Here is a 20458-nt window from a genome sequence, read left to right as displayed (position 1 = left end):
TGTGGGTGGCAGATGGGCAGTGGGGGAGGAAACTGGTTAGGTTTTTTCGCCCTGACTGTTTGGGGAGTTTATATATATATTGCTCCCATAAAATCCCCGGGGTTTTTGCTTCGTATGTCGGGGGCGGGAGATTCATGTGATTGGTTTGTTGGTCGCGTTGCTTGAATAAAATCCCCAAGCTTTCAGACACGCCAGCTCCAAGCTTTATTTGAAGCTGTAGTGTGGACGCTCCGTGAGAAGAAAAGAGCTCAGTGGCTTCAGGCTCGATCGCCGTTCAAATGACAGCGTTGGTTTCCCCCAAAAGTGGGCGGGGCCGTAAAGTGACGTAGACGTTACTCTCATCTATGGACACCAATCGCCTACTGCTATATTTAACCATATATCGAGCCCGATCGTCGATTTCCAATGATCGAATGTAACTGTTTGCCTGTCTGGACATCGTAATCGGGCTTTTTGAAGATCCACGGTTTTCTTAAATGTCTGATCTAATCGGCAAAAACTTCAGAATGTGTATTGAATTCAAATGACTGCTTTGCTTTCCCCCAAAAGTGGGCGGAGCCGTACTTTGTGCCCGGAAGTGACGCATGTGTTACTCCTGTATATTGCGATTTCATATGTGCAATTGCAATATTAGACAATATAAATAATAATAAACTATTATATTTAGAATGTATTGTAGAGATAATCAGAGTACTCGTGCTGTCACAATGCAACATTAGTTAGTTGCATTAGTCGGGGTTGTTTGGACATGCAGACCATGTTGCTGACTGGTTGTTTACACATTCTCAAAACTGCGGTTGCAACAACAATTTTGTTTACAGATAACATTTGGTTGTTTACTAGTTACCGTGTTCTATAAAAAGTACATTTATGTTACTCCTGTCTGTTGATTAAATCAAGCAGGTGATGAGCAGGATGTTGTTGGGAGCCAAAAGAGGATGATGGCGTTGATAATTATAAACAAAAGTGCATGAAAACAGAGGACCAAAACAACTGATATGTTGATGGTAGGGCACTAGTAAGATTTCAATTATGTATGATTAACTTTTAGCTTCAACAGTGTCAAATATATGACACAAAACGCATGCATTTATAACATCAAGCGGCTCTATAGAGTGGTGCAGGGATAAGTCCTAAAGTTAGCATTTTAGCACATCTGGTTTCCCCGGTCTGGAAGTCAATGGTTTTCTGAATGTGTATTTGGTTGTTATCCTGATATAAGGTCTGTGGTTAACAACATCTGACTTATTTTATTCCACAACATAAAATACGTCAGTAAATACCCCACTGGTGAATTTAAAAAAGGCGCTTGATAACAAGTGTTTAAATGAGACGACTAAACGTCATCACGCCCAACATTAGCCACCTTTAGCTTAGCGGTGGTGACGTGAAGTCATGTGACAGTGCTGTAGTTCCTTTATAGCCCAACATTAGCCTCCTTTAGCTTAGCGGTGGTGACGTGAAGTCATGTGACCGTGCTGTAGTTCCTTTATAGCCCAACATTAGCCTCCTTTAGCTTAGCGGTGGTGACGTGAAGTCATGTGACCGTGCTGTAGTTCCTTTATAGCCCAACATTAGCCTCCTTTAGCTTAGCGGTGGTGACGTGAAGTCATGTGACCGTGCTGTAGTTCCTTTATAGCCCAACATTAGCCACCTTTAGCTTAGCGGTGGTGACGTGAAGTCATGTGACCGTGCTGTAGTTCCTTTATAGCCCAACATTAGCCTCCTTTAGCTTAGCGGTGGTGACGTGAAGTCATGTGACCGTGCTGTAGTTCCTTTATAGCCCAACATTAGCCACCTTTAGCTTAGCGGTGGTGACGTGAAGTCATGTGACCGTGCTGTAGTTCCTTTATAGCCCAACATTAGCCTCCTTTAGCTTAGCGGTGGTGACGTGAAGTCATGTGACCGTGCTGTAGTTCCTTTATAGCCCAACATTAGCCGCCTTTAGCTTAGCGGTGGTGACGTGAAGTCATGTGACCGTGCTGTAGTTCCTTTATAGCCCAACATTAGCCGCCTTTAGCTTAGCGGTGGTGACGTGAAGTCATGTGACCGTGCTGTAGTTCCTTTATAGCCCAACATTAGCCGCCTTTAGCTTAGCGGTGGTGACGTGAAGTCATGTGACCGTGCTGTAGTTCCTTTATAGCTCAACGTTAGCCACCTTTAGCTTAGCGGTGGTGACGTGAAGTCATGTGACCGTGCTGTAGTTCCTTTATAGCCCAACATTAGCTGTTAAGAGTTTTGTCTGTATTATTCCAAAATCACATGGAGAAATACCATTGGCTGTTAATGGAGAGAACCAGGGAGATGCTAATATGTCATCACTGCACCACTCAACTACACTCTGGTAATTAGATTATTATAATATGGGCCTTGCTCCAATTCCTTAAGATGGTTTCCCACATTTCGCTCAGAACCTCTGAACGAATCGGAGCAAGGCCTCAGCTTTATCAGTCCTCATATATCTGCTATGTTCGAGTAATATGACAAAGCGTGTGTGTTGCCTGGTATGAGCTGGTCTCACCTGCTCCTGTGCAGTGCTCAGGGCCCCCTGCCGGGACGTGAGCTCAGCAGGAATGGGTAAACTCCACGCCTCTTCAATACTAGGAAGCATTTTACTCTTATTCTGCAGACTACCTGGCTGTTGGTTACACAACTGAGCCTAGGAGAAATTGTGTAAGACACAAACTTTTAGTGCTGAACTCGACAGGAAAAAGCCAACTACAGAGTCTACGTAGAGGTGAGTGTTTGCAGAATATAACAGAAATGTTCAATGTCATGAAGGTATGTTTTACAATTACAAGTGAGAAAAACGTGTTTAAAAACACACCAATATGAATCAGTATTCATATCTCAGTGGTCAGAAATCAAAATGAGAAAAAAGCAGATAAATAAACGCAGATAAATAAACACACACACTCACACGCACACACACACTTGATTAAATAGTCTAGTTGTCAGTCCTATCGTGAACCCAGAAATGTTGAGTACCCCAAAGTTTTCGGTACAGTACGGGTTCCCAGCACATAGATACTGCCGGATTCTAACTTTCATATGTTGGGAAATTTGCACAATTAGCATAAGTTGCATTGTAACCTCTGCAGACAATAGTTAGAGGATGGCTTGGTCAATTTGGACAATTTAGGAGTGGATATGGGGGTTATTGAGGATGCTGAGATTAATTCTGACATTTACAAGGTCAGAAATGGCAGGTTTAACCAGAAAGTGGCCATATTTGTACTCTGATTTTGATGCATTTTGGGTCAATTTGGAAGTTTGAGGGGACTCTGGATCATTTGGATTTGAGTGACTTCTTATTTATTTGAGAAGAATTTTTTTTTTTATACATATCTATTGGTTGCAGAGCTACTCGTGGTAGTCAAAATAAGCCCACAGATAGTACAAATATGGCCACTTTCTATTTAAAACTGACATGTTTGATCCTGAAACTGTCCGAAATGCATTCAGCCTCCTCGATAACCCTCAAAACCCACCATCAAATCTTCCAAGTAATTGTTTAGTTATTGTCCACATGCGCTATCAAGCCATTAACACTTATTACACGGCAAGTCTAATTCCTTGTAACTGGTGAAATGTTCTTAACTGTCTTCTAAATAAAAAATTGCACAACTTATGCTAATTGTGCACATTTCCAACAAAGTGGGTTAGCATCCGGCAGTTTCCAAATACTGGGACCCGTGCTATACATTTCTAACATGAACCTTTAGGTTTCTCCACACCTCCAGGTTCCGGTGCTGGAACCCAGCCTCCGAGGAGCTCCTACCTGCAGCAGCTTGATCCTCTGAGTGAGTGCAGCCGTGTTGAGGCAGGCTTTGCTCCGCGTGGCGTTGATGTAGCACTTGATGGCGTCGTGCGGCTGCCCGCAGGACTCGTACAGCGTGCCCAGGTCCATCCAGGCTGCCGCGTGGCTGTGGTCCAGCTGAACCGCACAGATATACGCCTGCAGAGCGTCCATAGGCTGGTTCTGCTGCTGGTACAGAACCCTGCAGGACACAAGAGGGGGAAGTGAGTCTCTGCCATCATGCTATTTTCCTCTGACATCTTCCAGGATTTAGGTCTCTATCCTCCCAACTCTCACAGGACATTCTCCAACCTTAATACATCTATCTATAGATCCTCTCATACTGCTTCCTGTTCCCTATGTCCTCTGTCAAAATGCGCCTGCTGTTTCTCCATGATAGCCGGTGATGTCCTTGAACAAGTAAATTGGGATTTCCGTATCCAGTATCAGCTGTTTGTCACCGATAACAGGCACATTTAGTCCCCCTAGTCCAGGGGTCGGCAACCCCTGGCACCGTCACCAGTGGCACGCTAGGAATAAGTGGAATAAGTGTGCAAAAATATTTAAATTGTATTTTCGGATCCTGAACGAGACCGTCTCCCCGTTACCTGCAGAAGGAAGCCATGCACGCAACGCAGCCCGCTCTCTTTAACTCCAGGCGACTTTCTGCCGCGTTCCTCCGTGGTGCTGATCGTCTCACCACGGAGGAAAGCACTTCACTAACTGCAGTACCCACAAGGAGCTGGACACATGCCGCAGTTTTTTTTTTGTCTTTAGTTGAAAGCCCAGTGGCGATCTGCTCGTCTCTCATCGAAATAACATGCTACAAAGGGGCGGACTGGCCATCTGTGTGTTGAACCTTCCTGTCGGCTCCCAGGCCGTAGTCGAGGAAACGGGGGGATGACTCTCTGTCGTCTCCCAGGGCAGAAGCTACACGCTTCAGGTTCAATAACCCACTTTAGCTTCAATGGCTGGAGAGAGGCGAGCTCTTCTCGGGAGGCCGTTGCATTTATTTAGCTGTTCTTCAGTTTCACAAAATACATCACAGACCTCTGTTTTTCTGCTGCCTCGTTTCACTTCCAGAAACACACACACACGTTCCCTCACTGTCGCTCTACCATCCACACACACACACACACACACACACAAGCCACACCCCTCTCTCTTAAAGGGACAGCGATCTCATCTCACTTTGCATGACCCTAATATCATAACACGTGTGCTCTGGAGAATCGCAGAACGGACGATCGTCCTTATTATTATGCCGTTTAATCCAATTATTTAAATGTGTTTGTTAAATTCGGCATCGTGTATGTTGCGCTGACAGGTCCACACACCGCCTCCCGTCAAGCTCCCGTCAAGGCTTTTTTTAAATTAATATTTTTACACTGTATGACCCATTTCCATATAAGCCACAAACACCGGGCTCGATAAATACAGAAGACTGGTATGTTTTTGAGCGGATTTCCGTGGTGCATTTGACCACATGTGCCTCATTTTATTCTAACATCAGCTTCCCCTTGAACAACTATATTCTAAATCTACAAGCCTTGATGATCAAATAGTTGTTGTCCAGTAGATAACATGTGATTAGACCTTCTCCCATTTGTCCAGGCCATTGAAATCTTCCAGCACTTATAAAGACGTTAGCAACTTTGCAATTGAAGAAGAACCTTTTAAAATGCGTGTTTTCCGAATGGAGATCGGCTAAGCTAACGTTGTATATGCTCCGACCGTCCACACTCACAACAACGGCCTACAGACATGAATAAAGCAGCGACTGTATTCTCCATGACACAGGCAGTCTGTGGTTTGGACTTGTTTCACTTCTAGTTTCTGAACAGATACGAGGAGCTGTGAGCTCTGAGGGCTAACAGCTAACGGCTGATGTTGGTTTTGTGCTCCGCCTACACTGCGTTACTATAGTTACTGCCCCAGCTACTAAACTGTAATGGAAACGCAGCATAAAGTGAGCCTGGCCTACCAAGGCCTAACTATACCGTACTAAGCCGTGCGAGGCCCTGCAGTGGAAATGCGCCAATACATATACTATAAAATAAACTTGTTACGTGTTCTTACCCTATGGAGCACCAGGTGTCAGCGCTGGCCTCTGACTTATCGATGGACTGACGGTAAGAGATGAAGGCATCCTGCACCTTCCCTATACTGGAGTAGCACCTGGAGGGAGAGAAACAACACTTTAGATATACAAAAGCATAGTAACGCTTGCATGTGAAAATGCAATGCAGTTGAGTAGAGGATATGAGACGACATTTATTTGGCAACTCTCACTGCAGTAAAAAATAGACACAATACAATTGATGACTTCAGGGAGGCTGTGGCTCAGTGCTGGACTTCAAATCAGGGGGTAGCAAGTTCGAGTCCCACTGCAGTCAGCATGTTGTTGTGTCCCTGAAGACACTTCACCCCAAATTGCTCCTGTGGGGATTGCCCACAGTATTGAGTATGTACAGTGGGGCAAACAAGTATTTAGTCAGCCACCAATTGTGCAAGTTCTCCCACTTAAAAAGACGAGAGGCCTGTAATGTTCATCCTAGGTACACCTCAACTATGAGAGACAGAATGAGAAAAGAAAATCCAGAAAATCACATTTTTAAAGAATTCATTTGCAAATTATGGTGGAAAATAAGTATTTGGTCAATAACAAAAGTTAATCTCAATGCTTTGTTATATACCCTTTGTTGGCAATGACAGAGGTCAAACGTTTTCTGCAAGTCTTCACAGGGTTTTCACTGTTGCTGGTATGTTGGCCCATTCCTCCATGCAGATGCAAGATTTTCTATGGGGTTGAGATCTGGAGACTGGCTAGGCCACTCCAGGACCTCGAAATGCTTCTTACGAAGCCACTCCTTCGTTGCCCGGGCGGTGTGTTTGGGATCATTGTCATGCTGAAAGACCCAGCCACGTTTCATCTTCAATGCCCTTGCTGATGGAAGGAGGTTGTCACTCAAAATCTCACGATACATACTTGTTTGTTTGTAGGTGACCAAATACTTATTTTACCGAGGAATTTACCAATTAATTCATTAAAAATCCTACAATGTGATTTCCTGGATTCTTTCCCCCATTCTGTCTCTCAGAGTTGAAGTGTACCTAGGATGAACATTACAGGCCTCATCTTTTTAAGTGGGAGAACTTGCACAATTGTTGGCTGACTAAATACTTTTTTGCCACTCTATGAAAGTCACTTTGGATAAAAGCGTGACATGTAATGACGATTTTATATCAATTCAAGACATGATCTAATATCATTAAGTCTTAAATTCATGGGCCTGCAGTCGATATCACACAATATCCTATCACCATTTAACACTATCACTAAAATAGTGTCTTTACTGGGCTCATACAGACATTTAAAGAAACGATCTATTCTTCCAATTAGTTGTGAATATATCGCGATTATCGTCACGACATGATATATCGTGCAGATATATCATGTCGTGACGATAATTGCGATATATTCACAACGCAGGACGTGCGATTTTTAAAGTTTTTTTTGTTTAGGACTTGCGATATTAAGTAGGAAAATGAACTCAAACACGTCATGTTACAATTATTTTGCTGCTTGCTTCAAAAGGAAAACTCGTGCGGCTCTCATGTCAGGGGAACTTGAGTGAGTGACAGCAAACCACCAATCAAATCTCCAGAGCAAACGGCCCCCGTGATTAAAGGTAAAAAGGTTTCATGTGTTCCTCCAGTTCGGCGCTGCTAACCGAGCTAGCTCAGCTCGTTGCTGTGATAACTTAAGATCCAGACGTCCGTGGCTAAAATCCTTCATCCGGTTAAATATAGTTAGAAAAATACCAATTGTAGCATTACAGTTCAAGAAAGGAAAAAACTGTCTTTACTTCAATTCCTGTATTTTTTTTATGCTGCACGATATTGAAAAAAAAAAAACGTTTCATGGTAATTGTTACGTGCCGTAGTGTGTGTGTGTGTGTGTGTGTGTGGTCGTGTGTGTGTGTTTTCCTCTCTCTCCCTCTGATTGTCCCCAGGTGCAGCCTCTCCCCAGGTGATCCTAATTGACAATCAGGGCTTCCATATAGGCCCGGAGGAGGACGGCAGTGAGGCCCTTCTTCCTCTCCTTCTCGTCTGGCTGCGTGTGTGCAGCATGTCTCTGTGTGCGACCCAGCATAGCTGTGTGATGTTTATTGTATTCTTGTTTTGTAATTTGGCTGGTGAGCCGCCTTACTTATTTTCTAATTAAAACCTCACTTAAACTCCTTCAGCATTCAGTTTCCTCTCCGGCTGTCTTATGTGTCGCTACTTCCCTTGGTACCCCTAGATCTACAAGGGAACGTAACAGTAATGAAGAAAGTGGCCTTGAACGTTACATGGAGACACATATGTGCAAGTTAAAAATAAACGGACATCTTAAAGCTGTAGTAGTCTCATTTAGAAACCTAATAGATTTCTTCTTGGCTTCTGACAGACAACACATTCATAACCCATCGCTCAAGGTGGGGTGCCTGAACAAAGGGTAATACTACACGTAACTGTGCAGCGTCAAAAGGGGAAAACACGACACTGTCATGCAGCGTTTTAATAACCAGGATGTAGCCTCGAGGGACAGCATGGTTTGTGTTTATCCGCTCCAATGCATTCAGTCTGTTATTTAACCCTCGGGAGAAACCAGATTCAGACGGCGCTGGAAAAGGAGAACTTGTGTTTGGCTGAAAGCAATCACTGAACACCAATAACAGCTCCTATGGCCAAGATATGATCAGTGGCAGATGGTAGGTAAAACACACACACACACACACTTTTTGTTGTCTATTCTAAAACTGCTCCACCTGTTACAAATCTGCTCAAAGATTGTTGGTCCCCCTGTCAGAGACGTTCTGACTCAGCAGACCATAATAGCCTGAGAGGCTGTCCAACAACATCATCTGGGACCCAAAGCATGCTCTGACAGAGAATATGAACTGCTACCATCTAATGGAGATTGAATACAGTCAGACTGAAGCATCCTTTGTGCTCCAGTCTGTCCTCTCAATAAAACACATGGAGCTGCTGTGATGCAAGTCACATTTCAGACTTGATCTGAACATTTTGCTGGGTGCGCTTTCGCCGCTCCCTAAAAGCCCACTCGGCCACGTGGGAGTGACATGTGTTGTGAGTGTTCAGCGCGAGCGAAGATGTCAGAACAAGAGCAGCAACTCGTTAAAAAGAAGGCTAAAACTATTTCCACTATTTGCAAGTACTTTGCCTTTTTTACATTTCCCATCGCTAAAGATATGTGCCCAGTTAGCACTGTTAGCAACCAGGGCTTCAAGCAACTTGTCAACACGTTGGACAAGCGTTACGCGATGCCGCCTCGGTATTATTTCAGCAGGTCTGCGCTGCCTGCACTATGTGACACATGCCGTGGGGAAGTTGAGAGAGATGTGGCTTCAGCTGACTACTTTGCTACCACAACAGACCCATGGTCTAGCCGAGGGGTGCCCAACCAGTCGATCGCGAGATGTGTCTAAAAATAGAACAACAATATTCTGTTTATCGTTAATGTCCGATAACATAATCTTCCTGTGCCAGAATAATGCACTTGAACGCATCAAAGCTTTGTGATTGGCCGGCGTCACCCCCTGTGTCGGGCGTGGCTGAGGGTCTTCAGTACAGGTGGCTTGTCACCTGCCTGCGCTCATCTCTGAAACCAGACCATGTCAACAGGCTGGTGTTTCTTGCATCTTTAAGAGATGACATGAGAAGCCCTACCAGCATTTGCCATGGTGGCCTAAACATTTTAATTTGGTCTTAAATTGTAGTTCAACATTTATTTCCTGTTACTTCTGGACCATGAGGGTTGGCCAGCCTTCAACGTTTAACTGATATATGTTGAATATGTTTTACCAACATGTTGGCTATATGTTAAGGAGTTTTCAGCAGGTTGTGACAGTGCACTGCATCATATTTGATTTAATTTATTTTGGTCTAATTTATTTTTATTTATCATATTAATAATATATGTTTAGTATGGTTTTGGAAGTGCACTCCAACATATTTGTTGATCTTGTTTATTGGTAAAATATTATTTGTTTTAAAGTTCAATAAATGGTCAATGAATAATCGTCAAAATAATCGTGATATCAATTATTGACCCAAATAATCGTGATTATGATTTTTTGCCATAATCGCACAGCCCTACTTTAAAGTATAATCGTATCGTACCCGTGTTTGTCCTTACCTGCCGAGAAAGTACCAGGACTGTCCGGAGTTTGGGTCTGCTTCTAGAGACTTCTGCAGACACTGGATGGCATAGCTGTCCTTGGTGCCTTTATCCCCCAGCGTCTCCACCGTGTGATGCATCCAGCCTGCAGGAGCAGAGGCAAGGAAGACATGGATATAATCAAACACTTCTTACATGACTTCTGGCTTTGCTCCTGCACCTAAAGTGGCACCGGTGTACGGAGCAGAAGATGTAGAGTGGTGCAGATATGTACTATTTTACACTGAAGTGAGCACATCCCTGATTCCCTCCACAAAAAGCCAATTACACGCAGAATAATCTCCACGTATTAACACCACTTAAGCTAACGTTGGGCTATAAAGGAACCACAGCACGGGCACATGACTTCACGTCACCACCGCTAAGCTAAAGGAGGCTAATGATGGGCTACAAAGGAACTACAGCACGGTCACATGACTTCACGTCACCACCGCTAAGCTAAAGGAGGCTAATGTTGGGCTATAAAGGAACTACAGCACGGTCACATGACTTCACGTCACCACCGCTAAGCTAAAGGAGGCTAATGATGGGCTACAAAGGAACTACAGCACGGTCACATGACTTCACGTCACCACCGCTAAGCTAAAGGTGGCTAATGTTGGTCTACAAAGGAACTACAGCACGGTCACATGACTTCACGTCACCACCGCTAAGCTAAAGGAGGCTAATGATGGGCTACAAAGGAACTACAGCACGGTCACATGACTTCACGTCACCACCGCTAAGCTAAAGGAGGCTAATGATGGGCTACAAAGGAACTACAGCACGGGCACATGACTTCACGTCACCACCGCTAAGCTAAAGGAGGCTAATGTTGGGCTATAAAGGAACTACAGCACGGTCACATGACTTCACGTCACCACCGCTAAGCTAAAGGAGGCTAATGTTGGGATATAAAGGAACTACAGCACGGTCACATGACTTCACGTCACCACCGCTAAGCTAAAGGAGGCTAATGTTGGGCTATAAAGGAACTACAGCACGGTCACATGACTTCACGTCACCACCGCTAAGCTAAAGGAGGCTAATGTTGGGCTATAAAGGAACTACAGCACGGTCACATGACTTCACGTCACCACCGCTAAGCTAAAGGAGGCTAATGTTGGGCTATAAAGGAACTACAGCACGGTCACATGACTTCACGTCACCACCGCTAAGCTAAAGGCGGCTAATGTTGGGCGTGATGGCGTTTAGTCGTCTCATTTTGACACTCGTTAGCAACCGCTGTTTAAAATTCACCAGTGGGGTATTTACTGACATATTTTATATATATCGTGGAACTAAATCTCTTCAGCTTGTAGTAACCACAGACCTTATTTCAAGCAGACAACCAAAAACACATTCAGTAAACCATAACTCTGCGGAAACAAAAGATAAGACGTGTGGTGCAACATTTGGAAATACTCAAGGTGGAAACTTTCAATGGGAATAAATGGAAATGTTCACCTAGATTTGACTGATAAACAACACAAATAACCTCGTACAGCTCTCCAACCAAAGGGAGGAGGGGGAGTTCCACACACACACACACACACACACACACACACACACACACACACACACACACACACACACACACACACACACACACACACACACACACACACACACACACACACACACACACACACACACACACACACACACACACACACACACACACACACACACACAGAGACACACACTTCAAAGCTCTCCTACGATCCAGCCTTTCCAAACAACTCCTCCCTCCTCTACTACGGGTGCAGAAAAACACACACTGTGCAGCAACGGGCAATTTACAGCACAAAAACACACCCCCCGCCATTTATTCTCCTTTACACCTGTGGCAAGCTACACAGGTCGCCATGACAACCTCTGCAAACTAGACTGGGAATGATTGTTAGAAATGGGAGCGAGCGGGAGAGGAGAGGGAGGGGCGGCATCTACACACATGGAAACCTCTCTGGCGTTTGCACAGGAAAATGTGTGTGTGTGTGTGTGTGTGTGTGTGTGTGTGTGTGTGTGTGTGTGTGTGTGTGTGTGTGTGTGTGTGTGTGTGTACATACAATACATTCACACAAAAGCAAAACGTTCGGTCTTAATTTCACACATTTCCAATATGGAAACGGCAAGAAAGGAACCTCTGACAAACAATTAAACGGAGCTTCATCATATTTGAAAACAGGTACAAAATGGCTCTCGCAATGCAACACAATAAAAACACAGAACTGTAGATCTCGGGGATTACATGTGTGTGACTCTGAAAAGCTACTTTCCGCCCCAAAAGCGCCCGACTGTTGCTCTGAATAAAGACGTGTCTGACACTTCCTCTGCAGCGTGCATCATGAAATCAAAAAGGTAGCTGAAAGCAAGTTTAAAGGCTGAAAGACAACGCAAGAAATATGCTGTCTTTTCATTCCGGACAGTTGGATTGTGAAGAGAAAAAACAAAAAGGCAAATCAACCCTCCGTTGCTACGGGAACGCCACGAACGCCTTCTTAGTACTAACAAAGTATTTGTTCATTTCATTTATTTACATTCAAACATTTAAATCAAAACTCGAATGCTGTGCAGCTCACGTCTGAATGTCAATACCCAGCGTTTAACGCCTGCATGGATACGCGTGAGGCTACGCAGATATTTTACTACTTGTTGAATCACAGAAAACATAATCGCAAAATAACATGTTTCTGTAGCATCATATATAATAGCAAAAATATTCACGAGTTAACTCACAAACACAACATCATTTTGCACTTGAGTACTTGTGTGTGTGTCTGCACAGTGTGGGGGAAGGGAACAGCAGAAAACAATGCTCTGATTGCCACACACACACACACACACACACACACAAAGTGGCAGAAAACTAAGTGGAAATAAATCTCCATTGAACAACGTGACGACCATAACTCCGCATAATGCGATTCCTCCCTAAACGGTCCAACAGTATTACGCATCACACACACACACAGTTCCACATGTGCAGAGGAGAGTATTAGAGGAGAGTATTAGCCAATAAGAGTGGAGGAAACTCACCCAGTTGTTGCAGAGAGGTCGCCTTCACCTGTGCAGGAAGGTTCTCCGTCTGCAAGAGACTTTCATACGCTTCTTTCGCCGCTCTGTATTTCTTCTGCAGAGAGGAAAGAGTGGAACAAGCAAAACCAGAAGAGACGCGGAGTTTAGAGCCAGACAGCCGGGTCAGGGTTTTATGGTTCCTTCTGGACAGACACAAAGAGACTTAAGACCTCCTCACACTCGTAATCACACACACACACACACACACACACACACACACACACACACACACACACACACACACACACACACACACACACACACACACACACACACACACACACACACACACACACACACACACACACACACACACACACACACACACACACACACACCACACACACACACACACACACACACACACACACACACACACACACACACACACACACACACACACACACACACACACACACACACACACACACACACACACACACACAGGGGAGGGTCAGCAAAGAAGAGGACAGGCCAGACTCAACACGTCTGGTAGGGTTAAGTGTGTGTGTGTGTGTGTGTGTGTGTGTGTGTGTGTGTGTGTGTGTGTGTGTGTGTGTGTGTGTGTGTGTGTGTGTGTGTGTGTGTGTGTGTGTGTGTGTGTGTGTGTGTGTGTGGAACACCCCCTCCTCCCCTTGGTTGGAGGTCATTCGTGTCGTGTATCATCTAGGTTTGCAAAGGGTTGAACATTCCCATTCAAAGTTTCCCAAAATGTTGCACCACAAGTCGTATCCTTCATTTCCTCGGACGGCGGTCAGACATTATAGTTTGTGCTTTTGTGTTCACGTTCATTCATGTTAGCACTTCCTGTCCAGTGCTCTTGGAGTCAAAGGTTTTCTGTTTAACACAAGCTGAAGAGATTTTAAAATGTTGTTCTATGACATGAAATCAGTCGGTAGGTTGCTTTGTGTGTTGAAACCCGATGTGGTCTGGAGGTGAGGAAAGCGTGTGTGTGAAAATAACCGTCTAGCTGCCTCGATACTTATATCCAGAGTAGTTAATACAGTCACACCATTCTGTCCGTAGTTCACACATTTCCAAAATGAAAACGGCCTACACTTTACAACTGCAAGAAAACAACCCAATGTGTGTGTGTGTGTGTGTGTGTGTGTGTGTGTGTGTGTGTGTGTAGACTGTGTGTGTGTGTGTACTGTGTGTGTGTAGACTGTGTGTGTGTGTGTGTGTGTGTGTGTGTGTGTGTGTGTGTGTGTGTGTGTGTGTGTAGACTGTATGTGTAGACTGTGTGTGTGTGTGTGTGTGTGTGTGTGTGTGTGTGTGTGTGTTCATCGTATTAGAAACGGGTCCTAAATGGCGCTCGGTCACCCCTCAGGCTTTCTCAATGTGTGTGTTGTTAGCCTGAAACATAAAGTGTGGTGTGAACACAAGCTGAAGAGATTTTAAAGTTCTGTTGGATTTAAAAAGGGAGGTTGCTAACAAGTGTCTAAAGGAGACGACTGAACGTCTTCACGGCGCTTTGTGTTTTGGGGAAACCTGATTCCTGCCTGTTTGTTTTAACTCTCCGACCTTATTGACCTTGGTTCTGAACCCGTTTGTGGAGGACACACACACACACACACACACACACACACACACACACACACACACACACACACACACACACACACACACACACACACACACACACACACACACACACACACACACACACACACACACACACACACACACACACACACACACTCACACACACACACACACACACACACACACACACACACACACACACACACACACACACACACACACACACCTTCCTGTCTGCCCACCATAAAGACACCTCAGGGTAAACACAGACACATAAACGAGGCTCTGAGCGGTTCCTTCCTGCCTAATGGTCGTCCTGCAGACAGACAACAAACACGGATATGACCAGATATAAATCAACTGAACTCCACTCAAGGACCAAGGACTAAGGACTAAGGACTAAGGCATAAGGACTAAGGCATAAGGACTAAGGCATAAGGACTAAGGCATAAGGACTAAGGCATAAGGCATAAGGACTAAGGCATAAGGACTAAGGACTAAGGACTAAGGACTAAGGCATAAGGACTAAGGACTAAGGACTAAGGACTAAGGACTAAGGACTAAGGACTAAGGCATAAGGACTAAGGACTAAGGACTAAGGACTAAGGACTAAGGACTAAGACACTTGATCTTCTTCTGTCAGTCTTGTGTGTTTCAGGTTTCAGCTCCACTCAAGTCGAGTTTGGAACAATATAAATAATTCTAGTCGACTCAGCAGTGATCAGTGGAAATGGCCGTGACGTGGGACCTTTAATGTTGTTTTTAAAAATACTAAAAGAGCACATTTCCCCCCCGATTTAACCTCAAGGGCGGTTTGCAATAAAGACTGGATATAACGGTTGTTCGTTGAGTGTTACAACAATAAACTGCACCCCGTTGAAAAGAGAATGCGTCAAAAAAGGATTGCTTACCTGGATCTCATACAAATGAGCAATGTGGAACTGGACTGTGGAGGGAAGCAGAAGAAAGAGAGGAATTAGAACACTCCTATTTATCCTGCGGGAATTTGGTTCATTTAGAGTCAAATATAACAAATACAAATATATATCAAAACACAAGAAGTAGGAAGAGTAAACATGTCTTAGAAAATATAAATAAAGCAGGGGGGTCAGACTCAAACACACAGTGGGCCAAAATAAAAAAAAAGGGTGCTAGTGGAGGGCCGGACTGGTTCAATGTTTATTGCAGAACTTATTGAAATGAACTTATTGCACATATTAAACCTGGAACTAACAAAGCTTCAATGATTGCCTATAAAAGCAACATTAAATAATCAGCTGCTTTCATTTCTCATGGCTCTATCTGCAGCTTCTCAGAGTCACTTCTTATGAGTACATTTCCCCACAGGCCGACAACAGCTTCAATAAACTATTCCCTCAGAGAGAAACCAAACATGCCCTGCTGTCCTGAGAGGAAGTGCAGAAGGAAGCATCCATTGAACTCAGTGTGCTGCTCTGGGATGCTAGGTCAGACACTTGGCGTCTCATGTTGGGGGCAAGGTCATCAATGTTTGGGCTCTGAGCGGAGGAGACCCTCAGGATGGAGGGAAGGTGTGAGAGCAATATACCGGCGGGCCAGATCTAATAGCAATTAGAAATTATCCTGCGGCCGAAATTAAATCCACCACGGGCCTGATTTGGCCCCCGGGCCTCGAGTTTGACTCATGTGCTCTAAAGCATCCTGGATATTAAAGCCGCTCCATTTAGACTAAAATATAACAAAAATAAAGAAATGTATATAAGCATAAGAAGTAAGAGTAAAAATGTCCCATAAAAAAGATAAGTTGTCAAAATATTTGTCTTGAAGTTTAATACAGAATGTGCACATTGTAGAATAAATAACATACATGTGTAAATTAGGAGATAAACAGGTCAAGAAAGACGGACATTACATCACCCAGGGCTCTCCACTAACGGTTTCACCATCCTCCCAGAACCGTCCCGAATTTAAAATGTTAGTTTTTCTACATTATGATCAGTTAAAATCATTCAAAGTGACCTTTAACATAAATAAAACATCATACAAATCATTAGATGATAATTCATCCCAGAATCCAGAGTAACCGCTACCAGGATGAGAGTCTGTAACACAGTCAGGAGACCTTTACAAACGGACCCAGACGCCGACCTATACGGACCCGGAGCTATAATCAATTTATCTATTTTTATTTAACCAGATAAAAGCATTGAGATCGAATCTCATTTGCAATGCTGACCTGGCCAAGAAGGCAGCAACAATACATTAATAGGGGATTTTTCGGCGCCTCCCACTTTTTTAACGCTGATTTGGGTGACTTGTGTAATTCGTGGAGAACCGAAGAGTTTTCGGTTTGGGGGTGGGGGGGGGGGGGGTCAGTCCGACTGACGGACAACTTTTCACTTCAAAAAAGAAGAAGAAATCTAGACCGCAAAAATAATTAAACAAGCGAGTACCTGTTTTTCCTGGCCAAGGACAGGTTCATGAACACAACACGAGCGTAACGTGTCTTCACGTGGTATATGTCTCGTCTGAAAGGAGTGCTGACAGAGAGCACCGGAACGCCGCTCCAGCCCTATTATTGCAGTACCCATAAGGAGCCGTACACATGCCGCAGTGTTTGCGTGGCTGTGTCTTTAGTTGTAAGCACAGTGGCGATCTGTTGTTAGCATCTGGTTAGCTAGCTATGCTAACGACTTTAAAGAGCTTTTCTACAACCAGGTGGAAGAGAGCTCTCTCCTGAGAGGCTCAAATAACCTCAGCTCAGTGAGGTTACGGCACACCTTGATATGATCATTATAGTTATTAATGAGACTAAATGAAAAACAGGTATAAAATACTATATGACAGCAACAAAAAAGTTGTTAAAAATAACAAGAATAGAGTTTAAAAGGGGAGTGATTTGTAAAATATCCAAAAATAAAAATCTGCTTACAGTTCTGTTTCATCTGGGTGTTGAGAGATGTTTCCATAGATCTCTTAATGTTGCTCTCAAAGTGCACCAGGTTGATGCTTTTAACTTCAACATTTAAAAATAAATCTTCCCGGGGGAGCATGCCCCCGTACCCCCCTAGAGGAGGTGAGGTCCCCCCCACTTAAATCATGTCCACATGGATAGGATACTAAATACATTTGCACACATCTTGTGTCCATATCTTTCTGTGTTGGTGGTCACGCCACATCGTGCACGTGCATGCATGCGTGAGTCATGGTGAGATATCTGGATTGGTTGCTTTTTCTTTGCACAGCCTGAAAGAAAGGCCAAATGAATGGGCTGTGATTTTAGTTTTTTTAATCAGAGGTTGAGTTCAATCAGTTGTACGACCCCGGAGGATGTTGTAAAAATGTAAAGGAAAAAGGTTCCCCCCCCTGTTGTAAATAATAATAAAAACCCTTGATTTATAACTTCTCTGTCTCCTATTGATCCGAGTATATTATAAAGAATAGCCAGTTAATTGAAGCATTATAGCGCAGGCCTTTGTCAGATGGTATATCTTTTTTCACCATACCTGTGTTTGCATCACTGTAACCAATGAGCACCTGTATGTGTGAGAGAATGGCCCTGACTCCATTTCAGCCCAGATTTACAAACTCCTGGCAGGACAAGCTCCAGCTCAATTCTCACACTGAGTTAAAAAAAGTGAGTGAGGGACTACAATATAAGAGGGAAAGAAAGAGACACTTTAAAACTGTTCAATTGTTATGATGTGTAAAGACTGATATGTTCTATAATCGTCTGAAACTGTTAAGTCAGTCTCAAGCTGCTGCTACACTTTATTCAGCTGTTTAGTCAGCTGTTGATTACATGCAGACGTTGATAAAGCTACAGCTACTTCAATATATATCACACTAATTCATGAAGCAACTTAGACATTTTGAAGTTCCGGACCTTTGCATGGGGACATTTTCTCTAACTGGACCTCGTTGAATTTTAGTTGAATACCCCTGCCATAGGGGGTGAAGAGGAGTAAGTAAATAAAGAGGCCGGGTCTGGTTCTGCTGTGCGTGTTTGTGATGTAACGGTAAAACATTTCAGAAAATCCTCCACGGGATGCCATTGTACATCACTCGACCCGCGAAATACACACACTCAGTACATAGCTAGACCCGCGAAATACACACACTCAGTACATAGCTAGACCCGCGAAATACACACACTCAGTACATAGCTAGACCCGCGAAATACACACACTCAGTACATAGCTAGACCCGCTAAATACACACACTCAGTACATAGCTAGACCCGCGAAATACACGCACTCAGTACATAGCTAGACCCGCGAAATACACACACTCAGTACATAGCTAGACCCGCGAAATACACACACTCAGTACATAGCTAGACCCGCGAAATACACACACTCAGTACATAGCTAGACCCGCGAAACACACACACTCAGTACATAGCTAGACCCGCGAAATACACACACTCAGTACATAGCTAGACCCGCGAAATACACGCACTCAGTACATAACTAGACCCGGGAATTACACACACTCAGTACATAGCTAGACCCGCGAAATACACGCACTCAGTACATAGCTAGACCCGGGAAATACACGCACTCAGTACATAGCTAGACCCGCGAAATACACACACTCGTTACATAGCTAGACCCGCGAATTACACGCACTCAGTACATAGCTAGACCCGGGAAATACACTCACTCAGTACATAGCTAGACCCGCGAAATACACACACTCAGTACATAGCTAGACCCGCGAAATACACACACCCAGTACATAGCTAGACCCGCGAATTACACGCACTCAGTACATAGCTAGACCCGCGAAACACACACACTCGGTACATAGCTAGACCCGTGAATTACACGCACTCAGTACATAGCTAGACCCGCGAAATACACGCACTCAGTACATAGCTAGACCCGGGAAATACACGCACTCCGTACATAGCTAGACCCGCGAAATACACGCACTCAGTACATAGCTAGACCCGCGAAATACACACACCCAGTACATAGCTAGACCCGCGAATTACACGCACTCAGTACATAGCTAGACCCGCGAAATACACACACCCAGTACATAGCTAGACCCGCGAATTACACGCACTCAGTACATAGCTAGACCCGGGAAATACACGCACTCAGTACATAGCTAGACCCGCGAAATACACACACTCAGTACATAGCTAGACCCGGGAAATACACGCACTCAGTACATAGCTAGACCCGCGAAATACACACACTCAGTACATAGCTAGACCCGCGAAATACACACACTCGGTACATAGCTAGACCCGCGAAACACACGCACTCAGTACATAGCTAGACCCGCGAAATACACACACTCGGTACATAGCTAGACCCGCGAAACACACGCACTCAGTACATAGCTAGACAGATACATTATCAACCTATGGATCAACCGATTCAGCCACGTTTTTTCTTTCTCGTTTTAATGCCATTGAACATCATTTTTTTTTTTGAACATCGTCATTTTGATCAGATTGACAGCTACGGTGAGAAGATCTCCCGTAAGAGGTACGTGTTGTGATGTCTGTGTTTGCTTCCCCTGTTGCGAGATCGGATCGCTTAGATACTATACTAATCTGTGGAGTCTCAGCTTTAATAAGATATATTGTGAAGTTTCGATAAGTAATAAGGGTATCTTTATTTTTAATTCTGTGCTAAAGTGCGGTAGCATTTTTTTTAAAAATGAATAAAACCACACGTCCCTGCGGTGTGAATACCGCGCATACGCATACCACGGTTAGCGCCATGACACGGTATATCGCTCAGCCCTAGTACATAGCTAGACCCGCGAATTTGCAGGCCAGGAATCCGCGGGCACAGCCAGCTGTGTGTGTG

At 44.2% G+C, this 20458-nt stretch overlaps 1 protein-coding gene across 1 annotated transcript in view; it reads right to left on the bottom strand.

The window, feature by feature from the left end:
• The window catches only part of kdm6a (lysine (K)-specific demethylase 6A), a 94110-nt gene that overhangs the window by 17665 nt on the left and 55987 nt on the right, over window positions 1–20458 (bottom strand). Inside the window, exons 8-13 of the mRNA XM_034078307.2 lie at window positions 15560–15594; window positions 13065–13158; window positions 10005–10131; window positions 5879–5977; window positions 3782–4001; window positions 2522–2659 (exon numbers count right to left, since the gene is read on the bottom strand). Of these exons, the coding sequence (XP_033934198.1) occupies window positions 2522–2659; window positions 3782–4001; window positions 5879–5977; window positions 10005–10131; window positions 13065–13158; window positions 15560–15594 (713 nt within the window). The remainder of the gene's footprint in view (window positions 1–2521; window positions 2660–3781; window positions 4002–5878; window positions 5978–10004; window positions 10132–13064; window positions 13159–15559; window positions 15595–20458) is intronic.

This window comes from Pseudochaenichthys georgianus, unplaced genomic scaffold (genome assembly GCF_902827115.2).
Source record: "Pseudochaenichthys georgianus unplaced genomic scaffold, fPseGeo1.2 scaffold_410_arrow_ctg1, whole genome shotgun sequence".
Classification (NCBI taxonomy): domain Eukaryota; kingdom Metazoa; phylum Chordata; class Actinopteri; order Perciformes; family Channichthyidae; genus Pseudochaenichthys; species Pseudochaenichthys georgianus.
Note: the sequence above shows the minus strand (reverse complement) of the source record. Positions and strands in the feature narration are given on the sequence as shown.